The sequence below is a fragment of the Schistocerca piceifrons genome, chromosome 1, assembly GCF_021461385.2.
Source record: "Schistocerca piceifrons isolate TAMUIC-IGC-003096 chromosome 1, iqSchPice1.1, whole genome shotgun sequence".
Taxonomy (NCBI): Eukaryota; Metazoa; Arthropoda; class Insecta; order Orthoptera; family Acrididae; genus Schistocerca; species Schistocerca piceifrons.
The window spans coordinates 279,961,057-279,984,232 of NC_060138.1; the positions used below are offsets into that span (position 1 = coordinate 279,961,057).

A 23,176-nucleotide genomic window follows, 5' to 3' on the forward strand; every position below is an offset into this window, starting at 1 on the left:
ATTTGGTTACGACGCCATTGGTCTTGCGCTGTTGCAACTCTTTGCTGGCGAACGTTTGCGCGTAGAGTGAAGTGGGAACTGCGGTGGTAAGTACTGGAGGCGTTATTGGTGGTTCTATTGAAATTTTGTAGTTAAGTTTGTTGCATTCAACGTACAGATCAGCATTTATTTGCTTAGTATTAATTAGTTAACTCTAATACCGAATTGAAACATTATTTAGAGGCGTGTAAAGTGCCGGTGCTTGAGATCGGGCGTTGTTGTAGAGTAAGTGAGAAGTTATAAGTTTTATGGAAATATAATACGTTTCCTTGCATTACTGTGGCTAATTGTGGACATATGAATTAACATATGGTTGTAGTTAATAAATTTATATACTTTTCGTGTTGCGGCGTAGCTTTGTGACGATTCACACAAAATGGCTGCTGCAACCATTAAAACGGAGCCAATGGATGTGGATGAGGGCGGAAATCAAACTCCGGCTCAGCCAGCATCTGAATCAGCCCCAGCAGCTAATGGGGAAGTTGAAATGAAAACTCCCAAAGAAGAATCTAGCTCAGAAAAGGAAAAACAAGCCGCCACTGAAGAAAGTAAAACTGGTGATGATGAGAAGGAAGCTGAAGCAGCCAAGGTTAATGGCGAAGGTGACGCCGACGGGGAAGTCGATAATGAGGATAAAGAGCCTATGAAAGTTTCGGGCACTTACAAAATTAAAGTGAGCGGTCTACCAAGATTTTGTCCGTTAGGGGTATGTATATATTTATACTGATAATTAATTGTAAATTCGATTTGATCACGGAGTCTTAGGAACGTGTTGTAGTTATTGATTTGAAATGTAACAAGGCTCCTCTTTTGTTTGTTGCGTGCACCACATTTATTCAATTTTTTTCACGTTTAGTTGTAGCAATGGTTAATTTATTAACATCGTGCTAGGTTATGTTTCACTGTTGAAGCATTATGAGATTTTCGATATTCCAATTACAATCAAATGTTAAATTTTGAATGTTCAAGCAGGTATGAAAATGTACAGTTAGATCCTTTTGTCAGATTTAAGTAATACATAGAATGAACCTGATGCTATAGGGAAACTATTTTATATCAGCCAACTGTAGTCATACATGGGTATTGTCAGTAAGAATTGAATTGCAATGGAAAGTCAGTTACTGATGAATGTTTAACCTGGAAATGTTTTGTAAAAAAAGTTACATTTGCTGAGTGTGGTTGACCTCATCTGAAGCATAAAACTATGGAAATGTTAAATTACAGGCAGCGTGTCCAGAATTTCTCATTGTCAGAATTCTGAAATAAGGTACACAAGGAAAAGTACGTATTTTGACACTACAAATTGTTTCCAGTATTTTATTTGTACCTGTGCAGATTAATTTGCATTGGTAGCTGGGCAAACTTGTGTTGTTGGGGAGAAATTTCCATTATATCATTCACTTTATCAGGGCTGTTATAATATATTTGCAGAAATACATGGCTAGTCCATTCGTTACAGGGTTCGAAGACACTTCTGCAATTTTTAGAGCCCTGTTATGAAATGTCTTGTCTAGTCATCATACTTGACATTTTCTGTTGACATTGCTCATTAATTGCAGTTGAGTAATGAAGTTTAGTTTTGAGTGACTCATTGTCTTACAAGGAAAGGGCTCATTTTGCAATCAAAAGCATTACTTAGCAGCTACACTAACATGTCTTCGTACAAGTTATAAAGGCTCTGTGGCCTGCATGAAAAGTGTTGTGCACCACACAAAAATGATTACAGAAAATGTTAATTTGGAGTACAAAGCTGCTTTTTAAAGTCGGATACATAACTTATAGAATAGCTGATAAACAATTGAACCTAAAATTTGTAATCATATCTAGATAAATACAAGAAAGGCTAATTCCATATGAGATAACCTTTGGCCCCGTACGTGACTCAAATTGTCATTGTTGATGCTGTTACTAAGATAAACCATGCACAAGTTTTCAGTGGACAGTGACTTACTTAATCAGTTCATATGAGCAGTTGGCAGTGGGCTCATGCGCAGAGCTGAATTCACGTATGCGCAGTGCCTTCCTCCCGCTTCTGGTTACTTGAAGCGTGGCTGTTTGCTGTACGAGCAGTAGCAGCAAGTAGCCACAAGCTACCCGTGAAAATTTTTCTGGCGTGCCAAAGCTGCCAGATTTGCGCATGCAGTTATAGTGGGGGGGGGGGGGTGTCCTTCCCCACGTGACCTGTGTAAATGTTTCGTGTCTTCGTTTATAGCTCCCACATCAAATGAAATCAAAACAGATTTCTGTGACCAAGTGAATTAATATACATTCTCATACCAAAATAAGGTATGAGTTTCAATTTTATATTTCCACGTTACTATTGGCTACTTTCAACCTCATTCAATTTAAATTGCAAATTTTCATTTTCTGGGGCGAATAACGTTATACCATAATAAAGAACCAAACATGAGAATACAGTACTGGACCTCCAAGAAAATTGGTATCACGAATACCACATGAAAAGCTGAATATCAGGTACTTCAGAGTGCATTAGGACTTAAAAATGTGCAATTAGAGCGGAATGACCCATTTTAGTATGGTTTATGAAATTCCGATGCTGCTGGTGTAGTCTCTGATGTCCTTTTCCTTTTATGACAGTGTAAGATCTCTTAATGCTATATAAGTACAAACATACGTAAACATTGACTTGGAGCTGACCAAGTAGGCAAATTTGGTCAGTAGTTTTGTACTAAATATTTTGTTTCAAATATAATGACAGCTGTAGCAGAATTTTACAAATCTGCCTTCTGTGAAAGTGTTTTTCGATCGCAAGGCACATGTCTAGTACTTCCTCTAGGCCTGGAGTTGTTTCTTAATTTGTGTTTACATCTTAAGTTTATAGAATGCCATTCTATGCTAAATTTTAGACGGGCAGCATACAGTGTTTTATCGTTTTAACTCCCCACATGGCTTCATATTTATTCCTAGAGTAGAATATACACTGTCAGTTGTACAGTTTCTTTGCCTCACAGACAACCATGTTAATTTTTTCGCATTTTGAAATAGTCATGAAATTTATTGTCCTTTATTCCGGTGTAAGCTACACAAGCAACTGTTTTTACTTTTTATTTTTTTGCAAGAAATTTGAATTCCATTCTACTAGCTTTTTGCAGTGCTGTGTAGATGTAAAGCTGTTGGAAATGCTACGTAACAATATTGCAGAGTACGAATTGAAAAAGTCTGTCAGTCGCCCCTTAGCAAAATTTTATGGTACCTCAAGCTGTGGAATCTAATTTTGAAATGATAGTTTGCCAAGAACTACTTCCTTATTTGCATTCTTTATCTGTGTGGAATATGATAAAATAATTGCTCTAAGTACAACTGTCGTCGTCGTCGTCTTCAGTCCTGAGACTGGTTTGATGCAGCTCTCCATGCTACTCTATCCTGAGCAAGCTTCATCATCTCACAGTACTTACTGTAACTTACATCCTTCTGAATCTGCTTGGTGTATTCATCTCTTGGTCTCCGCGCCGTCATGACGTCACACACAACACCCTTACGTCACGGGTCAAAGCCGACGCGTGGGATCGGACGCTTCTGTCGACCCTAAGAAACTAATTTTTAAGCATCTCGTGTTAGGGGCGTCATATACTCTTAACTACATCATAGGATTTTATTTTGTAGGTATATTGTGGTACGGTGAGATGTCCTAAAAGCTATGGAAGAATGATGTACGTGGTTTATACATAAAAAAAACTATGCACATCACAAATGTTCAACTTTTCACAATTTCTTGTGCCCTCCACCACACACCGCTTGGTGGCTAGCGGAGTATAGATGTAGATGGATGTGATTAAGTGATCTAACATTGCTTGCTCTGATGCTTAAAATGTAAGTTTTGTTCTCCTGCGTTTTCCCCTGCTGGAACTAGAATGGTAGGGGGACTTGAACCTCTAGGATATTTGACTCAAGCATATGCCATCATTGAGCCATACAAAAGAGCTTTGTGCTCTTGAGGGAGCTTGCTCCTTTCAGCTGTTTAAAACACCAACACAGCAACACCATGTGGCCTAATGTTAAAAGGGCAGAAAAATTGTAGGGTAGTAGCCTCTCCAGGTCACCTGCATTATGGATGTACCTGGAAGGAATGAAAGCCACTCTGCCTTGGCAAGGTTCGTGTTTATAATTATTCGCACGCATCTCATGGTCGTGCGGTAGCGTTCTCGCTTCCCACGCCCGGGTTCGATTCCCGGCGGGGTCTGGGATTTTCTCTGCCTCGTGATGGCTGGGTGTTGTGTGCTGTCCTTAGGTTAGTTAAGTTTAAGTAGTTCTCTAAGTTCTAGGGGACTGATGACCATAGATGTTAAGTCCCATAGTGCTCAGAGCCAATTTTTTTTATAATTATTCCATGAAATTAGCTGCATTTTCCCTCCAGAACAGGAAAACACTGATATGGAAAAGAAAAGTGTGGAAGCAAAACAGACCAAATCAAGTAAGCAGTTTCTCTCTCAAGCTAACTGGAATGATTCATCTGTTAGTCTATACAGTATAGCATTGCCAGTAAACAATTGGCAGTGCACACATGGGGAAAGCGGTACCATTGAGGTTACTGGCAGGTGCTGGAGGGGAAGTGCCAATTTAAACTGAAACCTGTGCTCACATTTTTTCTAAATAAGTGGAGCCCCTCCACACCTGCACTTGCTTGTTCACCATTCATGTCACCTCTGCTTTGGTTAGTATCTGAAAAGAATTCTGCTGTAAATGAAGATATTTATTTTTACATGTCTTGTTACCCATTAATAGCTTTCAGAGAAGTGTTGAGTGGTGAATTTTGAGTTAAACCTGAAATTTTTGAGTGAGGAGCTCAGGAAAAGTAAGGTTGGTAGGTAGCTTATGAAGAAGTACACACTCACTACAATTTAAATGTGAGAGTCTACACTTCCATTGTTCCAAAACCGATAGCATATCTTGTTTCACCAGATATCGATGGCCCTTAGAATTAAATTTTCATTGCAAGTCAGTAGTTGGAGTAACATGGTAGATAATAACTATATGGTAAAGTACTTTCCTGGTTTTGTACTATAATTGCCAAAATCTCATTTTGATATTTCAAACCATTTATGAAACATTGGAATGTTGAGTGTTTAACTGTGGTGTTGCTGGTGCTTCATGACAAATGAGGGTGCTAAATCAGATTAATTTTCTCCAGCTTGGCGACAGAGACCTCCACCCAAGTCTACAGAAAAATCCAGTACGTCAGCTAAATTTCATACACAGCTAGGCATTGTATAATACACACCAAACAAATTCCTGTTTAATGCTATCTTTCATTTCTAACTTTTCAAATTTCACATAGTACCTTAGTTCCATGCAAATATCACAATACCTATTACCATTAAAAAATGACTATGAATTATGAACATGGCATATAAAGCTTTGAGTTGTGCAAAAATGAATTTTTTTTAAACAGAATAGTTCCAGTAAAATCTTGGAAAGGTTGGAAACACTGATCGCATTCTACTGAACAAATGAATTTGTGTGCTTTGGCTGAAAATTGGTTATTGTGCATTGGCCACTGTATACTGTGTGGACTCTAGCTGCTGCTGTGAATGGAAAATTTTCCTTTTTATCGTCAGTTTACCTAATCATTGACACATGGCACTGGTGTGAATAGATTTAGACAGTAATAGAGGTGCAAGAAAATTCAGCACAATATTTTTAAAATTAATTTTCATAAATGGCTGAAGATATGCCTTTTTAATGTTTGTGCGTATGGAATGGAAAAGCACTTTGTTAAGCATAACCTTCTTCACTTTGGACTATCTCAAAAATAATTTTTTCTGCAGGAATTCAAGAAGTTAGTAAAAGAAGAGCTTGGGTTAGCTCTGAGTTATGTGCGATGTCCTAAGAGAGGAAATCCATGGCTTCACCTTACATTCAATACACCAGAAGAGCAGCACCGAGCACAGAAGGCTTTGCATAAGTATACATGGAAACGCAAAACGTTAACGTGCAGTGTAAGTACTCTTAGACCTTTAACAGAAGTTTATAACTCTAATTTGTGAATATACTTGCAATGTAGCTAAAAGTGAAGATTTGCTACTAATATGCATGTGGCACAGTGTTTTGTTAAGAAATTTCAGGTAAAGAATGAATCAGAACTATACACAAAATTAACTGTATTTTTGTGCCCAAGTTAAAAGAAGAAATACTTTGTTTTGCAGATTGTTACAACAGATGCTCAAAAAAGAAAACCTGAAGATAGTACAGGTGATGATAGTGATGCTAAAAAAGCAAAGCTTGATCTGTCTGTTGAAGAACGTGTGTTAATGGCAACCATTCCCTATCACAACATTCCATATGAGGAGCAGGTGAGTTACAAAGTAAACTTATGTTTGGTGAGTGGTGCAACAATTCATTGGTAGTAATAAGCAGTGCAAGAGGAGATATCTTCTGCATATATTGATGGAAAATTTTGTAATCCTTGCCTATTAGTGTGTTAAGGGCTATTTCTTTGGCTCTGAGTTAGTTGTGAGACTGCTGCATATGCATGCATTTAAATAACTTGTCGGTTCTATTGGTCAGCAGTAAAAAATTCCCAACACTTGACATTATTACTTAAATTCCATCTGACCATCTGTGTAGAGATTTTATCTATGACAAGGAAAGCACTTATACAATAATCTAAGAGTAAAGGGGCCACTGACTGAATTGTAGAGTCGTTGATAGGCAAACAAAATAAAAGAATGAAAATGCTGGCTTTAAGACCAATTCTTTGGACTACCGTAGGCATTCATACACCTAACCACATATAGACCCCCTACAGCTTCTCTCTCTCTCTCTCTCTCTCTCTCTCTCTCTCTCTCTCTCTCTCTCTCTCTCTGTGTGTGTGTGTGTGTGTGTGTGTGTGTGTGTGTGTGTGTGTGCGTGCGTGCGTGCGTGCGTGCGTGCGTGTGCGCTAAAGGATTTGTCCAAGTTTTCATTTTGCAACCATCAACTCATCACTTCTACTATTTGGTGAATAGTCCCCTTTACTCCTCAGTTCTTCCAATATTGTTTCTGGTGCTGAAATGGGAAGTGGGATCTTCCTCTCACTTTCCAAAATTGTCACCAAGAGGGGTCTTATGTTTCGTTACTATAGTTCTTTTCAGGAATGGAGTCGGCTGAACCTATTGATACCAGGTGTAAGTTTTGTCCCATGGTATAATGATGTGGCATTTGACTTACATGTGCAAACAGAATTTAATACTGACAATATTGCTTTTGCATATAGGAGTTTTTGAAATGTAGGTTGTTGGTAGGGTGGTCTGTAGTATTAAATGAGATCTGACTGGTTGATACTGAGAGTTCGTAAAACCAGTGAATGTGAATACGAAATTAGAGGTGCTGGTTTGTGGCATAGCTAGTTTAAAGTTCAGTTAAAGGGCAAGTAGACAAAGTGCTATCAAAATGCTTTTAAATTCTCTGTTCAGCAGGTCAGATGAAAGTTGCTTCCTGCATGGGTTTGAAACACCACTTCCTTTCCATGCATGCACATGGAAAGTTGGTTAACTTCATCATGTAATTTCCCACCTTGCACTATTGCCAATCCATATCTGCTCTGTAAACTGGTTTGAAAGTTTTTTCCCATTCCATTCATATAGGGAGCACAAGTAAAGCTTCTGTATGGGCTGTTACTAGCCTGAGCTTCTCTTCTAGATCAGAGGGATTGATTTGCAGGGTGTTAACACTGTGTTCTTAGTCTAGAAACTTTCTAAGTAGGCTATCATGGGATGGTTTGCCTGTCTTAAAGTGAAACCTCTTTATAACATTTGTCGATGTATTTTCTTCTGTTATGTCCATCTTTTCTGCTTCCAACAAAAGGCCCATATGCACAATGCTGAAGTTTCCTATGTTCAAAAATTTCCTCGGCATAATGCTTGTATTTTTGTACCCTAACCAGTTATTTCCCTCCTTATATCATTTATCACTGGTGTAGATTTTTGAGAGCAAATGGTAAGCATCTGTAAAGTGTGTTAACGTTGTACCCCTATTACACGGTACACCTGAGGTGCACACAGTGTTCATGTTCGGAACTGCACTCTTTTTCACATTGACCAATTAATGCACGTGGCATATTCCTGGTGCGAATCAATCTGCACATGCTCTTTAGATGGGATAATGGTTGAAAATGGAAAGGAAATGAGTGGTTTTTTGTAAAGTTGTTCATTTAAATTAAGAATTTCTGACAAGTGAGAACTCAATGCTCCTATTTTTTAAAGTAGTTGTTCTCTTACATAGGTAGCACAGAATTGTTATTGTTCTGAATTATGGCTCAACGGTTTTTTATGTGAAGACACTTGTTTGCTCAGGGATATTTTATCTAAATTTGTAACAATAATGGAAATTCTGGGATGGAACAATATGTAGAATAACGGAAAGGCGGGTACTCACCTAAGGTATAAGGATCAGTGTGGAGCATAGAAACATTTAAAAAGCAGCGGTAGCACACACAACCTCACAGACCTTAAATGTACGTTTATACAGCATTTTGTATGTGGTGCTTAGTTTTTTTATTAGTTTTTGATTATTTTGAGTGTGCCAATAAATAGATATTTGTGAGATTTTGAAGTTGTATTTTACAACTTCATTATTAAAAGCAATTGTTTGCAGCAATTTATTTAATGAAATTTCCTGGCAGATTAAAACTGTGTGCCCGACCGAGACTCGAACTCGGGACCTTTGCCTTTCGTGGGCAAGTGCTCTACCATCTGAGCTACCGAAGCACGACTCATGCCCAGTCCTCACAGCTTTACTTCTGCCAGTATCTCGTCTCCTACCTTCCAAACTTTGCAGAAGCTGTCCTGCAAACCTTGCAGAACTAGCACTCCTGAAAGAAAGGATACTGCGGAGACATGGCTAGCCTGGGGGATGTTTCCAGAATGAGATTTTCACTCTGCAGCGGAGTGTGCGCTGATATGAAACTTCCTGGCAGATTAAAACTGTGTGCCTGACCGAGACTCGAACTCGGGACCTTTGCCCGCGAAAGGCAAAGGTCCCGAGTTCGAGTCTTGGTCGGCCACACAGTTTTAATCTGCCAGGAAGTTTCATATCAGCGCACACTCCACTGCAGAGTGAAAATCTCATTCTGGAATTGATTTAATCTTTACCATTTGTTGTGGTTTTCTGTAGTGAATTGTCTGTAGAATTTGGCTATTTTTATAATTCTCAACGGGAAGTCTTCCTCTTTAAAGTGTTTTCCTCCATACAGTGTTCCAAATTCATAGTGCCTTTAAAAACATTGTGTATAAGTTTCACTGTATATGTTTGCTATCCCCTGTTCATCCTATTTACAGTCCCACACACTTGCACTATTCCAGAAAGGGTCGCGTGTGTGCAGGTGCACACTAGTATTCTACCAGTGAAGGAGTCTGGCAACTGCTTTACATAGAATTGAGTCTGTGGTCATTAATTTCGTATCTCTAAACCTCGCTATTTGAATTGATAGTGTAGTCATGAGGTACAGTGTGTTCAAATTGCAGTTGGCAGAGCACTCTCTAGTCCTGAGTTGTAAGTCAGATTGCTTCAGCCTATAATCATTCACTTTTTGCTTTAGCCAACTTCAGCTAGCTAATAATACTGTTTCAATTAGCCATAGTTGTTTGCAGTTAATACTGTTTCAATTAGCCATAGTTGTTTGCTGTGTTACTTTGTTGCACTTCAATGTTATACAATTTCAGTTGTATGAACAGTGTTTGAGTGATTTTTAGTGCCTTGTGTGAGTTCCACTTCTGCTGAAGTGTGGAAGTGCTGTTAATAGTGCTAGTGCTGCAGGGGACAGGTGCTGCTTGCATCCTATCCCTTGCATGGCAGTCAAAATGAGTGAGTTGCCTGTTTTGGCATTATTTTGAAATCTTAACAAGATCTGATAATGTGCACAGTTAGACAACTGCATCATCCATGGAAACCTGAGGTTAGTATTGTCTGCTGTGTCATTTGTATACAACTTGACCAAGGGTCTGATCACTCTTTCCTGCCCTGCCCCCTTCCCCCCACAGGAATACTCAAACTAGTCACAAATCTCCATTTCTCTGTCCCTGAGCTTTTAGTTGTAAATGCTTCAGCTATTTGTCTATGCCACTGGCACTAATATCTGTTTCACTTATCTTCGTAGTTGTAGATAATTAAATAGGGCAATACTACTAGGTTTTCCATGGTTTGTAAATGGTCATTTGAAAAGAGCCAAGCATTTCTTCTGTTTTGTTACCCTGAATTTCAGTTCCTATCCCATCTGTAGCTGGACACTAAACTTTGGTGCCACTTGACCTTATTGCTGATGTGTGTGTAATTTAATGAACATGTAAATCTTTCTTCATATTTGTTCTTCTGTACTGTGTTAATCATTGTTGTTACAACTACTTCAGTGTCACTGATGCCAGTTTGTGTGTAATTCGTCATGTGGTCTTGTGATTTGGTCCAGTTTAATTCTTTTATGAGTGGGATGTTCTTGGTAAGATGAGTGGGATGTTGTAAGTAGTTGTCAAAGGAGGCATTTAGTGTAATGCTTCGCAGGATATCTTCTCTCTCCCACCACTAAGAAAACTATCACAGTTGAATGGTGGTAAGTATTCGGTTGAATCAGATGGCAGTGGTGGTAGATTGGATCCAGTTATACCTGTATCTGACACTTGAGTGTTGCAGTCTCACATGTAGCTTCAGTTTCCATCTTGGTGGATTTCTTTCCTTCTTTTGATGTACACTGTATCCATTTTCCAGTATCCTAACCTAGCACAAGGTGATATTTTATTCAATTCTTCCCCTCAGTATTTAAAATTAATTCAAATACTATTACCCAGTTGTGTACAAGAAAAGACCACACGTGGAATTTGTGGAATTATGTTCATGTGGATAAAAATCAGAGGCAGTTGATGGGTAAGAGATTGTGAATGCATTCTAGGATGATAAACTAAAACCTTCAAAGTAGTAATTAAAATAATAAACTTTTAGACCTTGGTAAAACTTTACACCTCTAAAAATGTTACTGCCTCTGTATTCTACACAATTTAAATATCTAAGATACAACTTCACTATGTAATGTGGAAGTGGTATTTTTTCTGGCTGTGTCGTTTACAGTAACTCAACTGTAAGAAGTAGGAAATATTACTGTATAACTGTCAGTATTTTGAAATGGATTATAATTAAATCAGAATTCATTATTTGAATGATAAGTCTTACTGAGGATGCTCAAAATTAATTTTCTTAATTTGAATATCTCTCAATGAGGGGTCCTGCATGTGCATGTTGGGGAGGTTTTGTCCCGTGTTTATGGAAACAGCAGCTGTCCTCTAAAAGGTGGTGGTGGTGGTGGTGGTGGTGGTGGTATGTGTCTGTGTTTACAATTAAAAGTTGATGAGAGGGAGAAGAGGATCTTGCAGAGGTGAAGGTGTGAAGCCAGATCATTGTTTATGCTCTTGCTTATGAAAGGTCCAAGTTTGTGCCCCAGTGCAGAACAGTTGTAATCTGCTAAAAAGTTTGAATGTGGAAAAATTGCTTAACTGTAAGAGATGTTTAGTAATTAGACAAACTGACGAAATGAGTTTGTAGTGGTTTTGTGATTGGTGTTACTGGGATGAACTAGGAAGGGGTGATGGATAAAATTGGTTTCATTTATAATGTCTACATTGCATTGAACGATGTCAACTGTAAGTTTTTGTATTAGTTGAGTATCAGTCAGTGATTGGGTTTTGTTTTCTGATTTGAAAACTGGAGAAAAGCTGTTGTCAGATAATTAATATCGTATACTGTGTGAACTATTGAAATTTCCAAGTGGGTAGAACACTTCAGTCGAACTAGTGACAGATGAGCTTGCCAGTTAAAATGTCAACTCCTTCATTTGAAACCTACGTTCACTTAATTATTTATGAAGAAACACACATGGTAAAACTTGAAGTAATTGCTATCACTGTTCATAATGTTTTCTCTAACAAGCTTCAATACACAAACAAGTGCAAAGTGTCTAAAAGAACTGATGCAATGGCACAAGGAGACAAGCCAGTGCAGGCTTAAGAAAAATCTGACATGTAAGCTGACCCTTTTCAAAAAAGATTGACATATGCTTTATTCCCTGAGGAGGCATTATGTGGAGAAAAGTTCAACAATGAGGTCAAAGAATTTGTTGGAAAGCGGCTCAAACACCACTTCTTTGCATAAAGTATAGAAAACAGTTGTCTGAGACAAGTGTATTGATATTGTTGGGGATTTGTAAGCATCAAGTCTCCTTTTGTGAAAAATAGTTTTTTCTAAATCAGTTTTTTCGTTCCTGAAATACCCTTGTACCTTTTAAATGTAAGGGTTGTCCTTTAGGAGTTGTCACAAATTTCCATGTGTTTTTGTCTGTATGGTGCTTGTGCTCAGTCTTAAATATCACCAGTCACATTAAACCAAGTGCTCCTTTATGCTGTGACCTCCATTTGAACAACATGAAGAAAAAGGATAATTTCCACTTACAGTTAAAAAAGAAGACTGAAGAGTTGAAGGCAATGGCAACTAGACTTGGGGACCTAATTGTCCGGCGCAACCCAGAGCTGGCAGGCTGGGCTGAACAACAGAGGGAGAAGCATGATGGGCTTGTCTTTCAACTAGATGAAATTCGTCCTTCACCTGTTACAGATGCATACCGAAACAAATGCGAGTTCCGTATTGGTAAGTATAGCTAATTACCAAGTAATGTCTGTGGCTCCCATTCATACTCAAAACTTTATACCTACATGGAATTCCTTGAGCCAAATACTAAAGCTAAAGGATTCCTTCAATAATTTTACAGTACTTGAACTTGAAGAGGGAATTATCCGTATGTTGCATTTAAACAAGTTTTAAAAATTCTTGTTTGATCTCATCAGCACACTTTAATCGAAGTATGAACATCATATATTGTGTGCAATTGATGTTTTAACGGTAAATTTTTTGTAGATATTGCAAATATCGAAGTGTGGAAAACTTCAGTTTGATTCAGAAATTGTAAATTTTTTTCCTGTTGGCTCATTTTTAATGGGCTGCTGTGATTATTAAGACAATCGAAATGTGAAATATCTTTCTTTGTGTCATTACAGTATGTGTATCATGAGATTTGGTCCACCTAATGTGGACTTTATGTATTTACCAATGTGAAATGAACATTTTGTTGTAAGTAAGTTGTCCAGGACCGGCTCCTTTTTGTTTACAAAAATTGAGCCCGGTCTTGTGCCAGTGCTCGGCTAATGGACATGCTACGTGCTTGCTTGCACCTGTCACGGTCTAGGGCTAAACCCCGACACGCAAGAGCGCACGGTGGGGTGCCGTCTGGAGAACTACAAGGACGGCTCTATGGGGGTTGGACCAGCAGATTCGCTAAAACATTTGCCTGACCAAATGAGAGAGGCTGTTAAGGTAGGAGTCTTAAGCATCACCGAGCAGCCAGGCTGTGGGGGTGTATTCTCGAAACAGCCCGCTCCTGGTCTCGTGATGATCAATACATAAATATCGCCTTTTGTAAAAGTACTTAGCTGCTGTGTAAATCCACATGTTGGAGTTGCAGCATGTGTATATTTTGCAAACATAGGGACAATTAATTGTTTTGCATGCAACCAGATCACTTTGAATGGTTGTTTAATATAAGATGCTCATTTTGATACAGAGCTGTTTTCAACGTGACTTCTGAACGGTACTATAGTTCTATTTTAAGTAGTAAAATGTAATAGTAATGGTAGAATTTAAATTAAAAAGTAGTTGCTGCTACATTAAATTTCATTAAAATTTTGTGCATGTTACATGGATAATGAAACCTAATCGGATTTTTTCACCCCTCCCACAATACCAGCTGTTCCAAGATTATATTCGCAAATCAGATAAAGAACCATTTAGTATTGAACAACGACAAGGTTATTGGAGACACCTTGTTGTAAGAGTGACAAGCAGTGGTGAGATGATGATTGTTGTTGTGGCTCATCCCCAACAACTTAGTGAAGAGGAGCTAACAAAGATGAAGGATGACATCCGTGACTACTTTGTCAACGGAGAGGGACGAGCTTGCAATGTTACTTCATTGTATTTTCAGAAGTTCACTGAGAAGTAAGTTCATATTAACCATCTTTCTGATCTAATATGAATATTATTGTGTGGCACATGTCACTGCATTGAAAGTTGTTTGAAGCACAGTTAATGTAGCTGCTTCAGTTACTATTTTATTAGGTTTGTAATTTCCTGTTGTATCAAAGCTTGCAGTATATATACAGTCCATTGTAAATTTAGTACAGGTGCCAAAATTAAGCTGCGTGATCACTGGTGTGTAGAGTACAGATTTGATATATTACTGAGGAATGTTGGCTTTCACATTCTTTGTTTATACTGATTTTACTTCTCTCTTGATTTTTGTTGCCAAGATTGTCTTCACACAAGGATACGGGGCATAGTTCAGTTAGGAAAATGAAATTAGCATTTTCTAAAAATAACTTGTTCATGTTTCGTAGTCCTTTAAAGTCTAAAATCTAATAAGCCCCATCCATAAGTTTAAAATTGCTACTTGTATGTGTGATAATCTTCTGCCTTTGTTATATCTTGTGTGCCAAGATAGGCCAACAAGTGAAGGTTATCTTAATTTCTGTGATGAACAATTTTTTGCATCATGCTTATTGATCTGCACCTAATAAAGGTAATCGGTTTTAAATTTCTAGTCTAAATTTCTTGAATTGGGCAGATAACAAAACCATCACAAAAAACTTCATCTACTATGCCACTATTACATCTTATTATCTGAAGATGGATGTGTGTGCTTGTATAATACTCCTTGGAGGGGTGAAAGAGGTGAATAGGGAAGCATTTTTCACATGATAACTTTTAGTATTACAAGTTAATAAATATAATTGGATAGATAAGAAATCTACTTGTCAAATGGTGGCAGGAAAACACACATAATGTTTTAATGTTTGCAAGCTTTTGGGGCCAGTGGCTCCTGGCAGAAGGGTTGAAGAGAAGGAAGAGGGTAAAGTAAAAGGACTGGTGAGATTTATTGAAAGGGGAATTTGTGGAAAAATCATCCCAGACCATGTCAGGGAGACTTACTGGACAGGATGAGAAGGAAAGAACTTTGCTTCTCATCCCATCCCGTAAGTCTCCCCTGTTCTGGGTGGTGATTTAGAATTCTACCTGTTCCTCCTAAGCCTCACCAATCCTTTTACTTCATCCTCCTGCTTCCCCTTCAACCCTTCTGCCAGGAGGATCCAGTGGCTCCAAAAGCTTGCAGACTTTAATAATTTTTACGTTTTTAGCTGCTGTTTTGTGAGTACATTTATATGTCCAATTAAATTTTCAGAAATTAATTCTGATGAGTTGTCGTCACTGTTACAGGCATTTTGTACCAACATTGAATGAGATTAGGTAAAGTAGTATTAGGAAAAGCATTTATGCTTATTCTACTTTCAGTACCTTTCAAACTGTGCTAATCACAATGAAAAGATCGCATGATTGCTTTGGAGAGGCTTGGTGTATATTGCTGGAACCTTTCTGGAGATACATGTAACTTAATTACTGAAAATTTAATTTCCAAATCTTAGGGAAAATCATAATAATTAAAAGATATGGCAGTTTAAGTACTTTCAGAAGCACATTGAGCTGATTCCATCCTCTGCACCCTTTGTGAAATCTTTACCATGGCACTCTTGAACATGGTTGTTGCAACTTTCTTCACTTGACTCTTCCCTAACCATTTGCGGCTAAGTGCACCAAGATTGAAACATTTTCCTCACTGCAGGTCTTTATTACCAAGTCAAATTTTCGTTGTTTATAAGATGACCCCCAGGTATCTCTTAAATTTTCCATCTGCAAAAATCTCCCAACGAAGTGCTTCGTCTGTATTTCAATATCATTTCGTCATCTTTCATTAACTACACTTAGAATGGCCTTTAGTTACAAAGCATAGTGTAGTTTGGAAGAATTGCCTGGCTGTTTTTCTTGTTAAACAGATAAATGTTAATGTCCCTACTTTCAAATTTTGAAGTGAAAGTTACAAGACTTAAATTCATATTAAATTCATTCACCCTTGTTCATCATCCCAATGAAATGTAAGTTAATGTGAAGTCATCTTTGTAGATTTACACATCCAAACAGTAATTTACTACAGCAAAGAAAATGGGCACTGATTTGGGATCTAACTCTTTTTGGGCACTGACTTACAGTATATGTTAGTGGAATTGTTTTGATAAATCATATTTTCTGGTTGGTTAGTAACATCCCTGATTTGATACTGGTTGTGGGCCTCACTTGAAATGTATTTTTTGGCCAGGAGAAGTCTGCAGTGCTTGTGGTGCAAAAGATAAGATTTTTGTTATAGATTTCCAGGTCCCTGTTAAAATACTTTGTTTGCTTTTTGTGCTGGGTTTGGACTGTTCATTTGTGTTATTAAACTTTCTGCCCATTAATGCACTGGACATGCATACAAAATACAGCAGTTATTTGTGCAATCAGTATCAACAGATTTTTAAAAACCTTAAATGATTTTTTGCTTTTAGCTGAATAAATGAGCAGCTTCTCCCAGTTCCTAACATGACTAGATCCCATAGACTCATCAGATTGAACAGGGGAAGCATTTATCAGTGAGGTTTGGAATGGGGGAATCACATAGATGGCAAAAACATTTTTTACATACTGGACTGTAAAGAATATAAAGCATTAGTGGGCTCTTTCAGTAGCATTGCTCAGTGTGTGCAATCCCTCAATGTGTTTATTTACATTTGGGTTGAACTAAGGGTGAATGGAGTACAACCACTGATTACAAGGGCATATAAATGGAGGTCTGTAGCACGTAACATATTTTTTGCTTGTGAGTTGTATTGCGAGCCTACCAGTTCATAATATACAGTAAGCTGTACTTTATGTGCTTCGAATAAATTTCCATTTTAAGAATGTCACTCAGATCTGTGTAACATGATTGCTATATGAATTTAATGATAATGTTCCTTGTTTATGTCTAATTGAGCACACCATTTAAATTACCTATTAATGCCTACCATTCATGTGGTGTTAGGGGACTGCCTTTCCTATGGAAATTATATCTCAGTAACAGAAAGCAAACTGTAAGCTACAACGGTCAAAAGTCAGTTACTGAATGATGATGTGCCCAGCAATATGCCATGCAAATCTGTGCTTTACGCTGATGATAAAACTTTCATCAATTCAGAGGAGGACATTAAGTGGAGGAGCAAAGTAATGATTTTCTCAGATTATCCAATATATTGTTCGAAGCAAATGATTTAGCTATTAATTATGAAAAGACTGTAAATATGTCCTTCAGCTTATCCAATGCTGATATTGAGTACACTTCTACCAAACTTCTTGGCATATACTTAGATACGAAATTAACCTGGCAGTCACACAGACATCTCTAAAGGTTTCGTGAGTTATCTACTAAAAAAATCACCGTATTTACTCGAATCTAAGCCGCACCTGAAAAATGAGACTCGAAATCAAGGAAAAAAAATTTTCCCGAATCTAAGCTGCACCTGAAATTTGAGACTCGAAATTCAAGGGGCGAGAAAAGTTTTTGGTCGCACCTCCAAATCGAAACAAAAGTTCATCTAGTTGTAATATGAGACACAATTTAGGTCGAATGAATGACGATACAGCTGCAGTAGTTTGGTTAGAGTCGTAAGCTTAGCAGTTACAGTTTACCAGGTAGCCATTGCTACACGTCACGCGCTCCGTCCGTATTTATACAGATATCCTTCCTTTTTCACGTGCTTCGTCTGGTTTGAATTGATTGCTTATTTTTCTTTGATCTGATAAGTGCCGTTCTCTTTGTTATAGGTGTTTACGTCACTCCAAGCTGAAAATGCATTACTGCACTGTGTCATGCATTGTTTGTCGCATTCTGATAGTGTGTGTTTACAGCCTGTCGCCGCTCGCGGCGTGGCTTGCTTTTGTGCGCGCTACTGCCGCTTACAAATAAAAAATAGAGAGGAGTAGTCTCATTAGCGAAACATTTGTTGTTACTTACACTACTGCTTTCTTTGATAATGATCAACAAGAACCAAATAACAGACTGCGTATGATGTTCTGAACGAAATTTTAGCGAAAATTTTTCTCCATTCCAAAATCTTTTCAGGCGCCTCTTTAGTTCATTACATTCTGCACAGAAATTAGTCCTCTTAGATTTAAAAATCTAGTCAGTTGCCGTGCTTCATTTTTGACTGTATCACTATCAGGCATAAGAATAATATGAATATAAACATGACATGATATGTATATTCTTCCGCGTTTGCTGTTGTCTCACTCTAGTTTCGTAGTTTATTAGGCAGACAGGATTTAAATGAGATAGTAGCAAACACGAAAAAATACATGGCAAAATGTTTATATTCGTATTAATCTTGTGGCGAAGAGAATACTACATGTGATTCACAATTCATAAAAGCTCCTATTAGCAACCATCTCTTCTCACAGGTAGGAAAAAATTCAGAACGTAGAGTTGGCCATATTGACAAACATCCCAAACAGTCTTGCCAGTCGCCAGTCGGATTTTCGTAGTACATTGAAATGCTGCTACATTCGAAGATCAACAATACAGAATTTGTATTTACTTCGTTGGATAATGTACCAAAATGCAGTGGTCGAAACTCTGGGCGGAGGAAAAAGGCTCGTCTTCCACTTTTTTAATTTATTTACTGACGCAGAGATTTTGGTGCCACTATTTATCTTTGTGCCTACAAAGCATGCCTGTGTGGCGCTACATATATTCGACGGCAGAAGTTAGTTGTGGCGGCACCCACCAACATTTTTCAGAACTCCCGCTTGCTTTGCACTCGATTCTAAGCCGCAGGCGGTTTTTTGGATTACAGAAACCGGAAAAAAAGTGCGGCTTAGATTCGAGTAAATACGGTACTAACCTGTGTTTCTGAAAGCCTGATGATTAATTCCTATTATGCATTCTTTCATTGCCATATTAGCTATGGTATTCTTCTATTGGGTAATTCTCCATGGTCCAGGAAAATTTTTATTTGGCAGAAGAAAGCCATCAGGAGCATCTCTGGGATTACCAAAAATAACATATCATGTAGGTCATACTTCAAAGAATTACAGTTAATGACAGTCCCTTCTCTTTTTATATTCAGCTGCCTTTTGTACATAAAAGAAAACTTTAACAGTTACAAACTCTTCAAAAATAGACCTGACTTGTGAAACAATTTGCAACTTTGTTTGTACCTCATCCTAAGGTTTTTGTCTCTGTAGTTCCACATTTAAGTGTTAAACATGTGGAGAAATCCTTATGTATGAAATGTATTCTTTTATTATGCACATTCTTTAAAATGCACGCTTTAGTTACATGGGATATCTTTGCATCAAATGTATTCCATAATTATGTTATGTTCTTTTTAAATGTATACTTTAGCTTTGTGTGATACCTCTCAATAGTTATATTTCTTAATATGTAAATCGTACATTATTTATGACATCGATTGAGTGTAAATGCTTAAAGATGGGCAAATAAATATATGCCATTAAGTTGGTTGGATAGGATGTTTGGAGCTACGTATTTAACATAAGAAGAAAATTGCCCGCAAATAAGATACAAAGGCAGTTTGGAATATAGACTGCTATTGCTTACATTACAGTAAAATGTAAAAGATATTTGAGTAAGAAAAAAATGTTCCTGGAATCTTTAACTGAACAACAGTAAACAAAGTATCTCCTCTTTAGGTTAATTGGAGTGCCACTACCAGATATGGACCACCTTTATGGCAAGACACACCTGGAGGAAGTAATGCTTGATCTAACATTTCGTTTATCACCCTCCTCGTACTTCCAAGTAAATACAAAGGGTGGAGAGGTGTTATATTCTGCTATCATAGAACTTGTCGAACCCACTGAAGAGACAACTGTGTTGGACCTTTGTTGTGGAACTGGTGGCATTGGTTTGTGCATTGCAAAGGTACGTACTGTAAATTACTATTGTAATGTTGCTAAGATTCTGAGTTTTATACAGAATATTGTATAGCTGAATAAAATTCTAATTTTGTATTGACTTTATTTGTTTTACCTAGGGAGAAAGTAATAGCTATTTGTAGAGAAAGGAACTGTCAAGAATGTTAAGCATCCATTGTATTTCCTTCAGTGATTAAATTAACAGTGCTAAATAGATGTCTTGTTATTCCTTCTGAATAAAAGTTGACTGTATCTAAAATAAAAGTTTTGAGACTAAAGTTATTTTTCTTGTGGAATTTAGATTGCAGCTGCCACTTGCTTTACATTGGCTAAATACTTACTTTCTTCCACATCAAGCTCATAACTTAATCCGTATATTGACTTTAAATAAGAATATTTTGCTTCTTGTCTGCAGACTAAAGCACATTATGTGTTCCGTCAATTTATACCACAATTTCTTGAGCACTTATGAAGAAAAAATATTGATAGTCTCTCACTTGGATCTTTGCCTTACACTCACAAGTGCTGATACCCATGTGCTTTTGTATGTTTATTTGAAAAATTGCAACTGTATTTTGCAGACTTGACATGTAGTGCATGCGTTTCCTCAATTGAAGGTTATCAATTTCCGGAATAAAGTAATTGATTAGTGAAGGGTCAGAATTCAATAAGTGTCAGAATAAATGCTATTGGCCAAATATATTGGCGGAAGTGGTGTTTATAGTGTACAAAATGTGCAGCTAATAAAGAGAAACATAACTGGTTGCCAGAGCTTAATATACTGAGTGTGAAGAGAAATTTCTTTGAAACAAATTGCTCATACGAAATACCTTTGGCATTAAAGCTGCTGAATGGGTGTAGTTTTGAATGTATTACAGGTTTGGATATTATTAATTTACTTTTGAATTTTGTTACATGGATCTAAAAATCTGTAACTTCATTTTTGTTTTCAGAAATGTGGACAGGTGTTTGGCATAGAATACCTTGAGCAGAATATTGAGGATGCCAAAAAGAATGCAGAAATCAATGAAATTACAAATTGTGAATTTATTGCTGGTCGCGCTGAAGATGCATTACCTACTCTGGAACCCAAAATAACTGGAAAACATGTTGTACCAATTTTGGATCCTCCAAGAACTGGATTGAGTTAGTACAATAATATTTAGAATGGTTTCAGTGTTCATTGTTAGTTTCTTGTCTATATTTGTGAAGCATATTATAAATAATGCATCTTTTGGGTTTCAGATCAAAAAGTGATGCAACAACTAAGGAAGATGGAAAATGTGCAGAAGCTTATTTATGTGTGTTCCAATCATAAGGCTCCAATACGCAACTTCCTTGACCTCTGTTGTCCAGCGGGGAAGAATGGTATGACAGGACATCCATTTGTGCCAACTCGCACTATTCCAGTGGACGTAGTTCCACATACTATGCATGCTCAGATGGCAATGTTGTTGGAACGAGTTGATCCTGCCACTCTACCCAAGGCAAAACATCCTATTCCAAGAGGAGTGCGTAAACCTTTGCGTGGTCGCACAGGACGTGGTGGTCTGAAAGTTGGCATGATGGGACGAGGAAGAGGTGAGATTTTCTATTTTCCCTGTTTGTACGCATCTATAATTGCATATTTTGCTAAATGTGATGTGCACCTTTTCCAAGGCAAGACTTGTTTTTAAATAGCTAGTTTTGTACGTAAGGTGCAGAGAGCAAGTGAAGATAAGCAGAGCTTCATGTGGTTGAAATTTACTTGAAGCTTTGAGTTCTTCTACAGTTTTTCATTCAAATCTTAATTGGACATTTTCTGAGACATTAACTTAAGATACTGTCCTTATTTTTTTAAAAAGAATTCCTTTTATTCAGGTGGACGAATGCGTGGAGGCATGCCCGGCATGATGCCAATTGGTGGCCCTTCAATGCGTGGTATGAGGGGAGGAATGAGAGGTGGTATGCGGTCTGTTCCTGTTGCCAGAGGCATGGCACCAAGACCTTATCCATCAGCCCCTGGATTATTGGATCATCCTCGTGACTATGGGCGCCCCCTCCGTGCTCGTGACATGTATGACGATGGGTATGGCCCAACACCATTGCTGGAACGTGATTATCTGCCCCCACCGCTAACACAAAGTGCGTACCATGGTGGCAGAAGAGGTCCTGACCCTCGACGTGGGCTTGATTTTTCTTCAGATGAGTTGACCTTGAGTCGATACTCAGATTTCCGCCGTGATGTTGAGGATGCAATTGACTCCTCCTTTTCTCCTCGCATGGGAGGGCGTAATGTCCGTCCACTGTTGGCTGGAGGCCCTGCTGCAGTAACTGCAGCAACCATGTTAGAAAGAGAAGAAATGGCTTACAGAGCTGGTCTTACTCGTGGTCTTGTTGGGGCAGCTGCATTTACTCCACAGCCATTGTATCCTCAGTACCATAGTGCACAATCAACTAGCAGTGGAATTCCTTTCAAAGGTAGTAGAAGTGGCGGCAAGAGAGGTGGTCGTGACACAAGAGGTCGCCGTGGTAGTAGAGGTGCTGGTGGAAGAGGGGGAGGCAGAGGTGGTAGAAGATGAATACAGTTAGATGTATCTTCTGGTAACGAGCACTTAGCTGTGCAATATTTGAGTGTTTAAAGCCGATGAATTTGTTTTGTATGATATTTGTAATGTTTTCTTTTAATGTCATTGATTTGTGTCAGTTCTTTCTGTCCCTGTGGCCCAAGATGTATCACAAATTTTTAATAAATGAATGTGAAAAGAGTCAGTGTTTGCCATTTATTCTGCCAAAGACACATTTATTTGAATGTGACGTGCTGTATTAGTAGTACTAGAAATGTTAACTTATTGTCCACGGGGTGCAACTTTCTCTAAAAATTTGAGTGTGGTATTCACCTTGGATAAATAATTTTAATCAAAGTTGGTGGGTGCTTAAGCAATAAATTGTATGCCTGCTTAGATCAGGATCAGAATTGGTATTGTGAAATAGTATATGTTCCTAATGAAGATTTCAGTCTTCTACCATCTTATTTGTTCCTGTGATTGCTTGGATACTTGCAGAGCTCATCTAATTTGGTGAATGTTCAATGTTGGAAAGCTAAAATTATAGAAAGTGTGCAGTTTTAGTTACTATTATGCACCATACTCAAGGGCTGTAGATGTTTATTAAATGAGCAAATTTGAATGATGGGTGCTTTTAGTGGAAGTTAATTTAGAAGATACCAATACAAAGTTTTATAAACTGATGGTAATCAACATCCAACAGTGATAACTAGACAGTAGATAAG

The 23,176-nt window shown here is 37.9% G+C and overlaps 1 protein-coding gene across 1 annotated transcript; it reads left to right on the plus strand.

Moving 5' to 3' along the window:
- The first annotated feature begins 13 nt into the window (after positions 1-13).
- On the plus strand, positions 14-22,652 carry LOC124783567 (tRNA (uracil-5-)-methyltransferase homolog A-like). Its single transcript, XM_047254032.1, has 11 exons — positions 14-86; positions 395-745; positions 5,826-5,996; positions 6,204-6,350; positions 12,468-12,660; positions 13,256-13,383; positions 13,814-14,064; positions 19,681-19,912; positions 20,859-21,051; positions 21,151-21,486; positions 21,766-22,652. The coding sequence occupies exons 2-11, from the start codon at positions 416-418 to the stop codon at positions 22,464-22,466; spliced, it is 2,682 nt and encodes an 893-aa protein (XP_047109988.1). The 5' UTR covers positions 14-86; positions 395-415; the 3' UTR covers positions 22,467-22,652.
- The last annotated feature ends 524 nt before the right edge of the window (positions 22,653-23,176 follow it).

What these genes read in the sequence shown, in the direction of transcription:
- LOC124783567 (XM_047254032.1), top strand. Translation starts at nt 416, where the DNA reads ATGGCTGCTGCAACCATTAAAACGGAGCCAATGGATGTGGATGAGGGC. An exon ending in GCAAAACGTTAACGTGCAGT is followed by an intron (nt 5,997 to 6,203) that starts GTAAGTACTCTT and finishes TTTGTTTTGCAG; the next exon opens with ATTGTTACAACAGATGCTCA. An exon ending in CAAATGCGAGTTCCGTATTG is followed by an intron (nt 12,661 to 13,255) that starts GTAAGTATAGCT and finishes GTCACGGTCTAG; the next exon opens with GGCTAAACCCCGACACGCAA.